The sequence below is a fragment of the Clupea harengus genome, chromosome 3, assembly GCF_900700415.2.
Source record: "Clupea harengus chromosome 3, Ch_v2.0.2, whole genome shotgun sequence".
Taxonomy (NCBI): Eukaryota; Metazoa; Chordata; class Actinopteri; order Clupeiformes; family Clupeidae; genus Clupea; species Clupea harengus.
The window spans coordinates 1774658-1791779 of NC_045154.1; the positions used below are offsets into that span (position 1 = coordinate 1774658).

General features: G+C 43.9%; 1 protein-coding gene across 4 annotated transcripts in view; it reads right to left on the reverse strand.

Annotated features, from left to right (window-relative positions):
- Positions 1 to 17122, reverse strand: part of cadps2 (Ca++-dependent secretion activator 2) — a 114276-nt gene that overhangs the window by 46693 nt on the left and 50461 nt on the right. For all 4 annotated transcript variants that reach the window (XM_031564143.2, XM_031564142.2, XM_012829449.3 and 1 more), the window contains exons 9-13: positions 14201 to 14267; positions 13825 to 13933; positions 13428 to 13637; positions 8036 to 8172; positions 4927 to 5114 (exon numbers count right to left, since the gene is read on the reverse strand). In XM_031564143.2, the coding sequence (XP_031420003.1) occupies positions 4927 to 5114; positions 8036 to 8172; positions 13428 to 13637; positions 13825 to 13933; positions 14201 to 14267 (711 nt within the window). The remainder of the gene's footprint in view (positions 1 to 4926; positions 5115 to 8035; positions 8173 to 13427; positions 13638 to 13824; positions 13934 to 14200; positions 14268 to 17122) is intronic.

Below are 17122 nucleotides of genomic sequence, written 5' to 3' on the forward strand. Positions count from 1 at the left end.
AAAACAAATTCATAACCTGTTGATCCAGTGATAATAATCCGGTTTGGTTCCCAATCAAGGGGATCGATTAAATGTAGATGACCTACATTCAAATAATGTGTCATTTCATAACTAATTATGAGTTTTAAAACCGTACCACACATTTAGATCTAAGGCTTTATCCAAGAATATTTGAAGCACACATCATGATGGTCACAAGGGAGGCCATTGGTCAAAGTAGTGAGATGCTGCCATGGAGTTGGTAAGTAAGTTTAGCCCAGTCTTCTGTTTCCCACCCTCCAGCTCCATCCCTCTGAGCTTAGTGTTGGCCAGAGAGCAGCGCTGGACCTTCAGGAGGGTGGCGGTTGAAGAGGAGCAGAGTGAGTGGAGTGGGGGTCTGCTCATGCTCAGATGCATGTGTGGGAGTCTGCTGCGATTCGACAGCATGTCGGGGCTAAGCGCTTTGTCGGGGGGTAATGAAGCGAGCGCATTTGAGGCAAGCTAAATGCTGACCCGCTGTATAGCGCTTCACCAGGGGTTAGCCAGCGCAAGGAGGGGCCAGTTGTCATGGTGACTCGGCTCAGATATTGATCTAAATGGATTTAAACTCAAGCAATGTTGGAAAACAGTGGTGGCGATGCTATTAGACAGTGACTGGGCCGAACTGCACAACTTTTCCCTGCAGTGCATTCTTTGTGCCGTAGCAGGAGGACCAGTAGACTATAAAGATAACAGGGAAGCTCTGGATATCCCTCCACACTGGTGGGCTCAGATACTCAAGGAACAGGTGCATCAAATCAAGCAGATTGCCATGCAATGTGCAAGTGTTGTTTTTATGAAGAAGAAACGCCTAAGAACACAAATGGAGCTATTATAATGTAAGATCACAGAGGCCCTCTGATCTAGACTGCCAAGTGCACTACGCATAATGATCATTAGTCCTTAGCTGAAACACTCACCACAAAGCACACAAGCCTAATTGTTTGTATATTCTGTGTGAATATGAATGCATGTTAGTTTCTTGTTTGTGTTGCGCTTGAAACTGAAGTCATGATCCAGGGACCAGGGTGTATTCATATGTGTGTTATACGTCATATTCATATGTGTGTTATACGTCATATTCAAATGTGCGTTATAAATTATATTCATTTGTGTGTTATACGTCATATTCATATGTGTGTTATACGTCATATTCAAATGTGCGTTATAAATCATATTCATGTGTGTGTTAAACGTCATATTCATTTGTGTGTTATACGTCATATTCATGTGTGTGTTATACGTCATATTCATGTGTGTGTTAAACGTCATATTCATATGTGTGTTATAGGTCATATTCATGTGTGTGTTATACGTCATATTCAAATGTGCGTTATAAATCATATTCATGTGTGTGTTAAACGTCATATTCATTTGTGTGTTATACGTCATATTCATGTGTGTGTTATACGTCATATTCATGTGTGTGTTAAACGTCATATTCATATGTGTGTTATACGTCATATTCATGTGTGTGTTAAACGTCATATTCATTTGTGTGTTATACGTCATATTCATGTGTGTGTTATACGTCATATTCATGTGTGTGTTAAACGTCATATTCATATGTGTGTTAAACGTCATATTCGTGTGTGTGTTAAACGTCATATTCGTGTGTGTGTTATACGTCATATTCGTGTGTGTTATACGTCATATTCATATGAGCATGGTGTATGTTTGAGACTGTGTAGGTGTGAGAGGAAAGAAGATGCTAGAACCAGAGATGGATTGAATTCTGTTGATGGGCTCTCATTGGGTGGACTGAGCAGACATCTCAGTAGGCACCTGATGGTGACCCAGGATGGGTGGCATGAGGTGAGGTGAGGTGGGGGTGGGAGGAGACAGGAGGAAAACGCCGCTGTCACATTGGGTGGCCATGCATGACGGACAGTCGGGAAACGGCTGGAATGGGAAGTGACAAGTGAGAAGGACTTGAGCCTGCGATTATGTCTTTTCTGTCACTCTCCACCAGGACCTGACCAGAAACATAAACCCAGAGAGCTGGCACATTCGCCTGCCGGCACCCATCAACCCACACACACCTGTCCAACGCGGACAGAAGACACACCTGCACAGACACAGACCGTGGTCACCGAGCCTGAATCCACACTTAACATGTCAGTGGACGGCAGTGCTCATCAAATCAAATGTGTCAAGAGGTTGTCTGCCATGATAGAGACCATTCAATCAAACATCCATTCCTCCAAAGCTTCAGAAAAGTTACAACCATGTATTCCAAATGGCCTACACAATTATTTAAACATACATCTGTCAATCCAGGAAATATCAGAAAATCCAGAGAATATGATCCCATCCAAAATATGCCCAACACCTAACACAGTTCTCAAGTTATATATATATATATATATATATATATATATATATATATATATATATATATATATATATATATATTCTACAATCCAATGTAAAGGGCAACAGTACAATGATGGCAGTTCTCTGCACTAGTAGTGTGGCCTTCAATTCCCTCACAGAGAGACCTCACAGTACTAACAGCATCCCTGAATAGACATTCATTATTCAAATGACAGCTCTGACTGACAAAAAGCCAGTTCCAGTAATTTCCCTCATTTATACATGGTGATTAGCTGGAGAGGCTAATGATTACCGTCCCTAATTGGTTAGATTAGCCAACAAAAAGAGACAGCACATCCGTGTGTATTTAACATGGAGCGAGTCAAACTGGGATGATTTTCTCTAAGTGGACAACTAATGGTTTCAAGAGGACACTGTGCATGTGGGACAGCCGGGACCAAACCAACAGACAGACAAGCGGCCCTGCAGCTCATGCAGCTCATTGCATGTGTGATCGAATGTGTGTCTGACGTTGAAAATATAGGAATTATACATTTCAGATTTGGACACACAATATATTAATAAATGACAAAAATGAAAAGAATAAAAAGAACCCAGAATTTTGCAGAAAATGCGATCATATTGTGAATCATGTTATGAATTCTATTTTTTTTTACATAGAGATCATGGTGCTAATGCCCTTGGATCAGGTGTTGGGTTAGGTGCAAGTTGTGGATCCAGATAGTTTACTCCTTGATAGGTAGTTGAAAAACAAAACAAACAATCAAACATTCGGCAACCTATATTCAACCTATATTCAAGGGAGTGCAAACAATGGGACCTTATATCATAAAAGGAAAAAGCTTTAATGTTTGTGTTGCTTCAGTCATTGCACTCGAGACAAACCAAAGCTATGTGTTGAACATCCACTCATCCACTACACAGTGAATCACCCATTTTGTAGTTCTCAAATTCTCAACTGTACATTTTTATTCACTATATAGTGCACTATAAATCTCCATGTGCGCTGCAAATTGTGGTGTAATGACGACGTACACTACAATTCTTCCAGTAAACTACAATTTATTGCAAGGTGAAAGGACTAAAGAAGGAGACTGGACATTCGTTCGTTTACATGCTAGTCACCACTTGGATATGCCTAAATAATGCCAGACACTTTGCAATTATGCTTTACAATGTCTGACCACCTTTAGAACAGTCAACCACAATTTTTTTTTGGTTTAATTTCACTTTTTTAATGATACAACCTATAGGCTATCTTAACTGTGTACAGTAAAGGAAATCAAGAAAACAATCTAAATGTGTGATGAAATGAAAGGCGCATTAAACAAACACAGACGCCATCTTAGATAACTGTCACCTCTGTTGCTTTTTTAACTGCAATTTGTTCTTTTTACTGAAAGTGTGCAGTTTCACCACAGTAGCGTTACTGTGTTGTAATGTATTTCTTTATACAGGGTATGGTGAGTGACTGGACATTCCAAACATAGCTCAAATCTAGTGTTGTATGAAGCCCATGTCAGCCATTTTAAATGGATGAAGTAGCAGGTGTCAACAAAACACACTGAGGTGCACCAGGTTATCAGTCAGCCCCTTACCAGGACATGAAAGGGCCATGCGACCTCTCCCATGCTGTGAAGATAGCAACTGGCCTTGCCTACTTTGCCTCGCTGAGCTTTCTATACAGCTACATGCCATACGCCTCAGCTTGCATTTTCACACAGTCAAAATATGAAAAGGCAGGATATGTCTGAAGTAACCAAATATATATATATATATATATATATATATACAGTATATATATATATACACACACAACTATATATATATATATTGGAGGAGCATGAATAGCTGATGGCTAATTGAACACACCAAGACAGGGCCATATTGCCTGATCTGACGCTAGCTGGTGTAACATGAGGAGATGAGGACCAAAGCGGGCAGCATTTCACACTAGTCCTTACATCGTATGTAATTACCCTTTAATTGCTTTTCAGCTAACTGTGAGATGCTAATTTAGGAGAAGAGCAGTCAGTCACGGTCTGACTCGGTGCCGAGCCAGCTGACAATATGGCAGAATGTCTCACAGAACGGCTCTCACTGTACCTCATATTTCTGTTATACATATCTCTGGCATCTCTCGATTTTTTTTAAACAATCAAAATATTTCGCTGTAACATATTCAAAGAGCACTTTTAGTCAGGCGAAATTAACAAATGTGAAAAGAGAAAATTGTTTAACCATGCCAAGCAATGGATTTGTGTTGCTATGAAACAGACACGGATCAAGGATGCCAATGTAATGTGTATATTGTTCAGTTCTCTTGGAGTCATGCGGTGCTCATCGCAATACATTTAGAGGACAACTGAGTGGAGTAACAGAGAACAAAATTGAACATAAACGTGATTCGTAGTGAATTTATATTATATTGCATATATTGATATTACATATATATATAGCTTCAATATTTATTCAACAAACTGCAAACTGATGCATGTGTCAGACACTTCAGATGTAAACATCCAACTCCACTTTCTCTAGTGGCCATTAGTTAGTGGTGTGGTTAATTACCTGTTGCCATGCACATGAGAGGCACAGAAGGCATAGCTGTAGTGGAGAAGGGTGGGGTCCACCATGGCGTTGTTCTCCATGAACTCCAGAAGGTCTTTCAGGTAGCAGAGGTGGCGCTGGCAGCCCCGGACTCCGTAGCGTGCACAGTACTCATCCAACACAAACACCTGGCCCGGGCTGAACCATCCCTACAAACACACACACAAAGGAATCAATGCGCTCAAACAGTGCCAACTTATTCATTTTCCAAACTAAATGTAGCACGGCAAAATATTTTCTGTGGCTGTAAAACCTATGCATGTCAGCAAGGACATAATAATTCCTGTGATAATTCAAAATACCTTTTACGTACTTTGAACTGATAATCAGAGAAAAGGCATAGAATAGCTCATAAGAAAAGAAAAAAACATCAGTATGAAAAAATTGACACATACAAGTCCAAGGTTAAGCACAAACAATTAATTCATTGGTAGAAATGTCACACATTATGCTGGGGAGGTGGAGAATGATCTCTATTCATTAGCTCACGTGTGCCTTGGATGATAACTAAATTAAGTATGAATCTTACAAACTTAATTACCACGCCTCTCTGAAGGAATGCTAACAAATTAACACTTCTCTGGAGCCAGGTGCCTGAAGAGCTGCCACGAGCCTGGAGGAGGGGCCCCACGCTCGGAGCCAGCTGTCTCGCTAGGACCCAGCAGCGCAGCGGGGAGTGGGGGTCAATCCAACCTCTCTTGCAATAACGTGGAAGTTGTAACTTCGTTTCTTCGGCTCTCCAAACTGTAAACACCCTTAACTCAAACTAACAGAACTGATCAGCTTTCACTTCTTTTGTTTTATCTTACCCTTCTCTCTCTAAACCCAGCTGAACTCAGCTGTCTCAACTATATGGGAATCACGTTTATTTTACTGTCCCTCCAAGAAAAATTCCATATCACTATGCCCAAATCCGTTACAGGAAAACCCCCTCTGTATTTTCTCAAAAGAATGAAGAATGAAAGACAACAACTCCCCCTAAAAAATTATTTACAAATCCCCTTTGTTATTCTCCTTCTCTCCTTTTGCATGTCATTCTTGTTTAATATATTTCTTTTGACAAACAATAATTCCATTTTTCATTTCTTTGTCTAGTCTTTTTTCACTTGGCTCTATAAATATCACACTATGAAAAGATGAGCAGATCAGCCTGGCGCCTGGCAGGATGTGACAAGATGTTCCACTGTGACAAACAGATGGCTGGCTCACGCCTCGGTGATGACCGCTCAATTAATCATTAACGAGCCGCGTTATCTTCCTCGCCAACGTAGTCCAATGTGCTGACAGGGTCTTTCATAGTGGGTACATTCAGAAGTTTCTAGATATTTCTATATGCAAGTGCCTGTGCATGCGGGCACACACACACTCTCTCACACACACACACACACACACACACACACACAAAGAACATATTGCAATCACCAGGTCAAGCTGGACATGCATCAGCTTATAGCCCTTCACATGAGATTATGTGCATTAAAACTCTTTGATGTCTTAATGGTTTTGATTTAGCGTACTACTGCCAGAAGATTCAGTTCAAAGGGCAGCCTTCAACATGCTCTCAGGGGCTGCTTGACTCTGAATGGGGCGTCCACCCACCCCTTGTGATGGTCCAGAGCAGAGGACCTCTGATTAAGGGCTAATGCGGTTCTCCTCACACCCCCCCAGCCCTGAGGTGTGCTGCTAACACTCCACACTTTAATTGAGAGAGTGTCGGCTGACAGAGACGGAGGTGTGTGGTGCAGCGCTTACGCGTCATTATAGGAGATGAGGTGGGGGTGTGATTATATCAGGGGAAGGCATGACTGGTAATCCCAGTCTTTCATTTGACAGCATGCATATGTGTGTGTGTGTGTGTGTGTGTGTGTGTGTCTAGCGTGAGGGTAGGTGTGGACATATGGTGCTTTCATTGGGCTCCCATCCGTAGAATGGATGTATACAAATGCTCACCCGGCTGTGCTTTCAAACACATGCACACACACCCACACACAACACACACATACATACATACATACATACATACATACATGCAAGCGTGCGCACTCCTCAAAATGCCTTGAGGGGTCTCCTGTGGCTAAACATTTTTGAGGAAGCTAAATATTGGTATTCACATCACCCACAGTTCAATGGACATAATCCCTCCATCAAAGACCTTAAACAAAAAGAGATCTGATCATATTTCTCAAACTGAGCAGCATCTCTACGTGTATTAATGTTTTAGTGGTCTGATAAATGGCACCTTAAGAAGAGAGTCTTCCATAGTAACAAAGAACAGTATATTTAGAGTGGTGGTCTTAAGTAGGAGTTCCTTGTGTCCGTGTGTAACTACTGATTTGCAGATATTAAGAGGACCCTGACTGTTGAGAACTAGTGGTTATCTTTTAATCCTCCCCCCGCCCTTTTCTGTGAACAGAACTCTCTCTCTCTCTCTCTCTCTCTCTCTCTCTCTCTCTCTCTCTCTCTCTCTCTCCCGCACAGATGTCTTCAACCTGAGCAGCATGGGAAAGCGACCTCATTAACCAAGCCTTTGTTGCTTACTTGTTGGACTGACGTGTGTGTGTGTGTGTGTGTGTGTGTGTGTGTGTGTGTGGGCCTCGCTGTCTACACACACATTCAAACAAAGGCCCACCCCCCACAATGGAGGGCAGACATGTTCCTTTCTAATGGCCTTTTAGGATGACAGAAGGTACAGGTAGAAGACCTACAGACAGAAAGACACAAAGGTGAATGGCCACTCTGGTTCATCTCTCTGTGTGTGTGTGTGCACTCTCAACCACACCATCACCACACACTCTTCTACAATGATAAGAAGCACTGGACTGTTCCAGGTGGAAGGGTTTCTTCTTTAGGCTGTGTGCATCCAAACAGTCACAACCTCTGACTCTTGACAGTACAAATATTTTCAACATTTAAAACAAAGATGATTGGAAATAGTACATCAGAAGCACAGTCCCCCCCACACGCGCGCGCACACGCACACACACACACACACACACACACACACACACACACACACACACACACACACACACACACACACACACACACACACACACACACTCTCTCTCACCAGGCAGGAGAAGGAGTCATTCATGCGGTGGGTTAATGTGTGCTTCTGCAGCAGGCGGAACAGGCTGGCGTGGTCCAAAAGGCACGGAGCGGCCGAGATCAGCTCCTCCACCCCCTGCCTCTGTGTCCGCTCCAGGCCTGGGAGGGAGAGAGAGAGAGAGAGAGAGAGAGAGAGAGAGAGAGAGAGAGAGAGAGAGGGAAGGGAGGAAAAAGAGAGAGGGATGCTCAGTAACAGCCAAGAGAAGCAACCATTTCATTTAACATCTAGAATTGCAAAGGAGTCATGAGGAGAGTTCTTGGAGCCCCTCCAATTCCACAGGGGCGACCAACCTGTCAATCACTCCAACTCACACACAGAATTTAAACCCATGCAAACCCAGTCCTTCTTAAAGGAGTTGTACACATTCATTTGCTATTTTGAAATGTATTTATGAAGCCTATCACTAACAAATCAAATCATCTGACTTCCACTTCACACCATTCTGTCATTCTGACATGAACAGCCATGGCTGAGAACGCTCTATCTAAGTGAATGAGGGGTGGCAACTCAAGATATCTGCATCTTCTCTTTCCTCCGTGTTTGGCCGTCATCTCTTTTGGCTAATGCTACCCTGTGATGTTCTGTTTCCACATAAGAGTCCCCACGTTTCACAACACACAAGAAACTGTCAGACACAGTGAGTAACACACGGATGTTAACCATGCTATATACCAGAAGTAGAGACAATACTCAAAGCCTTCCCTTGACATCAAAATGAAATGTTATTGACCATACTTGGACACGGGAGACACAAAGTATCTGATGGTGACTTGAGCAAATCTCAACCTTGACACATGAATGATTATTTTGCATGAAAGAGTGATTCCATGAATGCCGTTAGAAAGTGGCAACGTACGTAAGCATATACCTGTCCTGCTGCCTCTTTGTTTCTGTGTGCCCATGTTGTGTAAAGAGCAAGTGAATGGCAGTAAAAGGAGGTAAAGAGAAGACGCCGAGGACCTCAAGGACGAATAACATACATTATGGGAGAGACACAAATAGGGTAAGGTCACTTAAGAAAAAAGGAGGAGAAAGGAGGGCGAGGAGAAAGAGAGAAAGAGAGAGCTGAAAGTGTGTTCAAGTTCATTTCCAGTCTTTTCACGCATGTCCTCCAAACGGGCTGCTGGCGGCGTGGGGGCAGGGGTGAGAGCACATGAAAAGGCCTAACATCTCTTTTCTCTGCGCTCTGGATGCAGATTTCAGGGAGGACCGTCCTGACATGACAGCCACCACAAAAGGAGCGTGGCTTTAGAAGTGCATCCTGCGACGCCTCTGTGGCCCGCGGCGCAGACCCGAGACGAGCATTAGTGATCGGGTTTATTAGCGCTGCCATTTTGGGCGTAGCACCGAGTCTGTGGACACTGATGCAGACGGAGAAAAGCCTGGCTGTGTGCCCGGGAGCGCTGGGGCATTTGTTAGTTCCCTCCGACTGTCACTTTGTACGCAAAGGGTGGCAGAAGTGCAATCCTCCAATCAAGGAACGACTCGCAGTGCTTCTCTCTCTTTCTCTCGGGCCTCATCTCTCCCCCTCCCTCTTGACAAGAGTGGCTGGCCGATAGCCCCTGCGACTCCTTTGTCCCCCTTTTAATTCCGATGTAGGTCATTTTACATTCATTACTACAAACGCATCGCTCCTTAATGTCATTTGGAGAAAGGGGATGGACTGAATATGGAACACACACAAAAAGAATGGGACTAAGACGCTGTGGCTCAGAAACGAGACAAAAGGGATATAGATTAAAAGCAATAATAGAGAGGCGAGAGTGTGGTATTGATCTGAGAAGTCCAGGCAGACTGAGGAGCTATATTGATCCGTGTCATCCTTAACTTCCACTTATTATCCACTGATGAAGAAAACAGGGCGGTGAGGCGAAGGTGGGGTAGCATGTGAGGATCTGTGTGTGTGTGTGTGTGTGTGTGTGTGTGTGTGTGTGTGTGTGTCTTCCTTCTACATGGAGGGAAGGGTGGAGTTATTTCCACAAGATGTGTATCCCAGCCCAGACGAGCTCCATCTCCATCTCCGTCGTCACAGCGGCTGTCATATCCATGTGACAAGCAGCGCTCAGGTGGACGGGGGAGTATGACAGCGTATCGAGTGCCAGCGGGGCCCCGGTGCAGGTAAGAGGGCCGCTGGATCACTAACAGCGCTCTCAGTGAAGCTCCTGCTCCCTGCTAGAGAAAGATGAGGACGGACAAGGGGACCAGCCGCCTGCTCACACACACACACACACACACACACACACACACACACACACACACACACACACACACACACACACACACACACACACACACACACACACACACCATTCCCCAATGTGAGATTTGGCATCCTGTCAGAAGTGTTCATGTTGAGCTCATCATCTTTGAGAGTCTGAAAGTGCAGTGCTGCTGTGAGAGGTTGAGGGCTTTGGACAGGAGAAGCTCAGGGAGCATCTCAAACATGTCTTAGGACATCAACATAGAGAGACGAGACTTCACATGACTCCACCTGAACGTGATGGAACACAACTTTGAATTTACCCTCAGAGCTTCACTTCTTTTAGGACCCATGCTTGTCCAAACCGCGTATGTATATATGTGTGTGTGTGTGTGTGTGTGTGTCTGTGTGTGTGTGTGTGTGTCTCTCTAGCAGAGAGTGGATGTAGTAAGTTGTAGGTTAACTTTATTATGACCAATAAACTTTTGTCATTTTGAAAAGCAGCTGCAATTTCCCAGTAAGCAGAGGTTGCCTGCACTGTAACAACAACAATTCCGTAAACAAAACTGTCCAGTACAACCAAAGCAGAGCAATAAGAGTTGAGAGGCCTTGAGAAATAAAAACATTGTGTGTGTGTGTGTCTGTGTGTGTGTGTGTGTGTGTGTGTGTGTGTGTGTGTGTGTGTGTGTAGTGGGGGGGGGGGGGGCACTGATGGGGATGGTGAGGGCAGATGCCTGAGATTTGGAGTCAGTTGCACTTCAGTGCACACGCTCAAGGGCCGCTTGTCTCTGTCCTTAACCAATCAATATTTACAAAGTGTGCTTCCATTCTCATGGACCAGTCTCTGATCAGCAGAGTGTGCTTCCATTCTCATGGACAAGGCTCTGATCAGCAAAGTGTGCTTCCATTCTCATGGACAAGGCTCTGATCAGCAAAGTGTGCTTCCATTCTCATGGACCAGTCTCTGATCAGCAGAGTGTGCTTCCATTCTCATGGACAAGGCTCTGATCAGCAAAGTGTGCTTCCATTCTCATGGACAAGGCTCTGATCAGCAAAGTGTGCTTCCATTCTCATGGACAAGGCTCTGATCAGCAAAGTGTGCTTCCATTCTCATGGACCAGTCTCTGATCAGCAGAGTGTGCTTCCATTCTCATGGACAAGGCTCTGATCAGCAGAGTGTGCTTCCATTCTCATGGACAAGGCTCTGATCAGCAAAGTGTGCTTCCATTCTCATGGACAAGGCTCTGATCAGCAAAGTGTGCTTCCATTCTCATGGACAAGGCTCTTATCAGCAAAGTGTGCTTCCATTCTCATGGACAAGGCTCTGATCAGCAAAGTGTGCTTCCATTCTCATGGACAAGTCTCTGATCAGCAAAGTGTGCTTCCATTCTCATGGACAAGTCTCTGATCAGCAAAGTGTGCTTCCATTCTCATGGACAAGTCTCTGATCAGCAAAGTGTGCTTCCATTCTCATGGACAAGGCTCTGATCAGCAAAGTGTGCTTCCATTCTCATGGACAAGGCTCTGATCAGCAAAGTGTGCTTCCATTCTCATGGACAAGGCTCTGATCAGCAAAGTGTGCTTCCATTCTCATGGACAAGGCTCTGATCAGCAAAGTGTGCTTCCATTCTCATGGACAAGGCTCTGATCAGCAGAGTGTGCTTCCATTCTCATGGACAAGGCTCTGATCAGCAAAGTGTGCTTCCATTCTCATGGACAAGGCTCTGATCAGCAGAGTGTGCTTCCATTCTCATGGACAAGGCTCTGATCAGCAGAGTGTGCTTCCATTCTCATGGACAAGGCTCTGATCAGCAAAGTGTGCTTCCATTCTCATGGACAAGTCTCTGATCAGCAAAGTGTGCTTCCATTCTCATGGACAAGGCTCTGATCAGCAAAGTGTGCTTCCATTCTCATGGACAAGGCTCTGATCAGCAAAGTGTGCTTCCATTCTCATGGACAAGGCTCTGATCAGCAAAGTGTGCTTCCATTCTCATGGACAAGTCTCTGATCAGCAAAGTGTGCTTCCATTCTCATGGACAAGTCTCTGATCAGCAAAGTGTGCTTCCATTCTCATGGACAAGGCTCTGATCAGCAAAGTGTGCTTCCATTCTCATGGACGAGTCTCTGATCAGCAAAGTGTGCTTCCATTCTCATGGACGAGTCTCTGATCAGCAAAGTGTGCTTCCATTCTCATGGACCAGTCTCTGATCAGCAAAGTGTGCTTCCATTCTCATGGACAAGGCTCTGATCAGCAAAGTGTGCTTCCATTCTCATGGACCAGTCTCTGATCAGCAAAGTGTGCTTCCATTCTCATGGACAAGTCTCTGATCAGCAAAGTGTGCTTCCATTCTCATGGACAAGTCTCTGATCAGCAAAGTGTGCTTCCATTCTCATGGACAAGTCTCTGATCAGCAAAGTGTGCTTCCATTCTCATGGACAAGGCTCTGATCAGCAAAGTGTGCTTCCATTCTCATGGACAAGGCTCTGATCAGCAAAGTGTGCTTCCATTCTCATGGACAAGTCTCTGATCAGCAAAGTGTGCTTCCATTCTCATGGACAAGTCTCTGATCAGCAAAGACGGGGGAAGAAGACAGCAAAGTTGAACATTCCAAATAGAACGTTGCAGAAGTCTTATTTAGTAGGAAGTAGTTTTATATTCAGGAGTTCTAACAGAAAGACATACATTGTTGACCTTTGAATAACTTTAAACAGCTCTTACCCATACACATCTACAGCAGCTAACGCAAGAGTGTTAAAGTGTATGGGAGTCCATTTCTTCAGCTCATTCTGATGTTTTCCTTTGACTGTTCACTATTGCACATGGCACAGAGAGGAGGACTCTCCCTCCCCTCCCCTCCCCTCCCCTCCCCTCCTCTACCGGTGACCACACCTGGGAATGACTTCCAGCTGAGTGGAAATAGGACCTTTTTACAAACAATCATCAGAACTGAACGACAAAAACAAACAAAAAAACCTGATGTAGTTTTATGTAGACATTTCATATTGACACTTTCTCTTATTCGCTAAACGTATAAAGACCTCACCAACTCAGAAAATAAATGCAAAACCCTTCAGAAGTATTCCAGATTCCAGATAGTTCAGATAGATGGTGAAATGCAGGTTGGTCTGACCCGGAGCTGCTTCAGAACCTACTGAGTATGGAGATGGGCGCGTCCCTCTGCTGCCCTCCTCTACGGCAGTTCTGGCGCTGGTTCTGAGTGGGGGGCATGGGCTTGTAGGATTGACCCGTGGCACGGTACATGGCCTGTACCCACAGCACCCGATCTTGTTCATCGTCACTGGCGAACACCACCTGGTCGCCCTCTTTGACTGCACTGAAGAACATGCGCCCGCCCTGCAGACCTGGGGAGAACAACATTACAGGGAGACAACCATGTAGAAATGAAATGTAGGAGCAGTTACCCCACTTTGAGACCAATCCAACACATGACATGATATGATATGATATATGATAAATGTTCGGATTTACTCTTCTTTACTTTTCGTTTTTCTAAAAATATTCCCCACGAATGGAAAATAATGCACATACCTGGTTGTGGATCGGAATAGTCAACCGTATAGCCCTCCAGCTGCATGAGTTCCTGTGGCTCGGACTTCTTCTCCCGGTAACTGCACATAGCGAACGTGTACTGACTGACCTAGGACAAATCAGTAGAGATGACTGGACCCAAACATTTACCAGAGGTCAAGATCGACTGTTTCAAACAACAAGGACAGTACGGTTGAGATGGATAAATACAAATAGAGAAAAAGCAGAAATGTATATTAGGAGACTGTTAAAACCAAAAGCCTAGAAACAGTTAGCCTTTATACATGCCCGCGACAGTTCCATAAGCAAACAAAGAAGTGATGTTAAAGTCAGCTCAGGCCTACGTGTTACGCATGATGACAGAAAACCAGTTTACCTGTACAAGGACAAAATATCGCCTTTTCCACCGCTTCCACACTCGTTGGCCCAGTGCATACAAATATCTAAAAAGAAGTGCAAAGTTGTTATTAAAAACGGCTAGATACTAATTATTTACCTGCGTTATGTGTGTTCAGTGGAAAGTCTGCTAGTGTGACCGAATAGCCTAAGCCCCAACAGGTACATTATTGGAGATATATATAAACATAGATATAGGTTCACCGTAAGAAAAAACAGATATCCACTCAAAATGCGTAGAAATTCGTTTCATCGTTGCTATCAAAACTGCTTCTAGATTGGACAAAAGGGACAAGTAAGCTCAGATGTAATTTAGTCCCCAAAATAACACTGAACAGGAAATAAAACACAATGGTTAGGTTTGCGGGTTTTTTAATGGCGAATTAAAAAAATAAAAAAATAAACGGAATAATGGCTTAAGAGGAAATAAAACTAGGCCTATAAAATAAAAGAATAAATCCATTTTAAGCCTAACGTCATCATGAAAGTGCTATTACTTCTTGATGTAATGGCTCAGGTGGCGGCATTCTTTCCAAACAATTTACAAGCACAAAAAAGTAATCGACTAAGGAAGACATTAATAAATCCTCCACTCACGATATTAAAAAAGGACGAGAGAGAGAGAGAGAGCGAGCGAGGTGTTTGTATATGTGGGGTGGGGGTGGGCAGATGACGTACTTTAGAAAGGGAGACGAGTTACAAGGAGGAGAGAGAGAAAAGCCCCGTCAAGGTTGAAAGAGCAACGAATTCAGTCTGTGAAATTTGGGCCATTCTGGGGGAGTTCTGTTAACATGTGGCAGGGGTAATCATCCACTTGTGAAAATGTTTTTCAGTTCACTCTCCGACACCTTTTAGACACTCATGATCCCATTTAGACGACAACAATACCGGGCTATCTGCTGCGGAGGCAGCCCCAGTCGTGTCAACCAATAGGACAACTGGGCCGCAGGCACTTTCAGTCCTGCAACAGCACATATAGCTGGAGGAGAATAATGGATCCTCTATACACAAGCTGCGAGTGGTTCCAAGGCGCTCACTATGTTTAAAAAGCATTTGGCTATTGGGTGAGGTTAAAACCAGGGGAGGTCATCAATTATGGGAAATTAAGAGGAGTTTCATGGCTATAAATGTGTAAAACATACGAATCTGATTCGAAGTAGCATACCGTTAATGTCTTGAGATGACAACCACGGCTGACATCTGTAACGAATACAAACTTCAAAAGGAAAATTGTATCATACTTACAATGTATTTATGCGACGTTACTAATCAAATAGCGATAATTTGAAGATTGAGAATGTTGAAATCCTTCACAAGGTCGAGACCAGTGTCAACAGACCTCAGAATATTGCTTTATTTAGGCTATTTACTCAAACGGCATTTTTCGTGCAAACAAAGCAATGTGCAATAGAAATTTGGCACATAGGAACATTGAGCTCCATACAAATAACCACCACATTATTTGATCAGTAAACAGGCCTTAAGGATATGAAAACGCAATGGCGTAACTGAGCAGATGGCAAACAATACTAGCTTTTCCCATACCACTAACAGGCAAATTAAAAGGATCGACAAACCATTTATTTTATTTAATTACCAGGGCGCCAGTGCACTTGGATTTATCACACTTGGCAGACAATGTTGCATTAACGCGGAAACATCGAACCCTTGTGGACGTTTGGTCGCATTACAGCTTGGCATTATTTAGCCACACCTAAATGTACTGTGGTTCCTGAGTCTATGTACAAATAGATAGATAGATAGATAGATGGATACTTTATTAATCCCGAAGGAAATTTAGGATAAGGAAATAGTATGAATATGCACTGCCATTTACTAACAACTCATCCTATCTAAATAGAAAGACCTGCACATTTATAGTTAGCCTATCTTAAATATGCAATACTCTCAACACTCATTCACCTCTTATATATCAACTGTATGCATGCAGGAAGAAAGTTATGTATATCATACTAACAGTGTTCTACAATTAACACTTCGACTTTGGCACATGTACAGAAACATGTAGTGAGAGAGAAACGCTGTTGACAGGAGAGAGCTTCAAATGAAAATGAAAGATATTGACAGAGAGAGAGAGAGAGAGAGAGAGAGGGAAAGAGAGGGAGAGAGAGAGGGAAAGAGAGAGAGAGAGCGGGGGAGAGAGGGAGAGGGAGAGAGAGCGGGGGAGAGAGGGAGAGGGAGAGAGAGCGGGGGAGAGAGGGAGAGGGAGAGAGCGGGGGAGACGGGGAGAGAGAGAGAGAGAGAGAGGGAGAGAGCGGGGGAGAGAGACAGGGAGAGAGAGAAAGAGAGAGAGTGAAGCAACAGGACCTGTGTGGTCTTTCTATTCCCTGCACTGGCAGCTTGCCGGCTTTGAACAGTGCGGTGCTGAGACAGAATGAAAAGCCAGTCAAATGTCTCCGTGTGCCTCTGTCTTCTGAGCTCTGATCAACAGATGGCTCCTTTTAATGGGGGGCGTTCAACCTGAAAATCTCTCTTTCTTTCTCTCTGCCTCACCCTCCTTTTACCTCACTTTGCTCTGGCAGAAAGCAGAGTCCAGACGTGCGTGTGTGTGTGTGTGTGTGTGTTCGTTTATGGCAGAAAGAGATAAAAAAAAATATAGAGAAAGAGAGGAAAGAGACGATATAAGACGAGAGAGGTAATGGAAGACACCAAATAAGTATGTAAACAGTAATACTAACAAATAAGAATGGATGCATTGTTTGCCATTTGTCCTTGTCTGCGTGTACGTGGTGTTTTCTCTCTGCATGTGCAAATGTGCAAGTTCTCTTCCCAGCCACTTGTGCAGTCAACTGAAGAGGTAATTACTCTCTGAAGAGGCTCCTTCCAATTAGGGGAGCCGCCATGCTAATTAGCTGGCTGAAGGGAGAGGGCCGACCCCCTG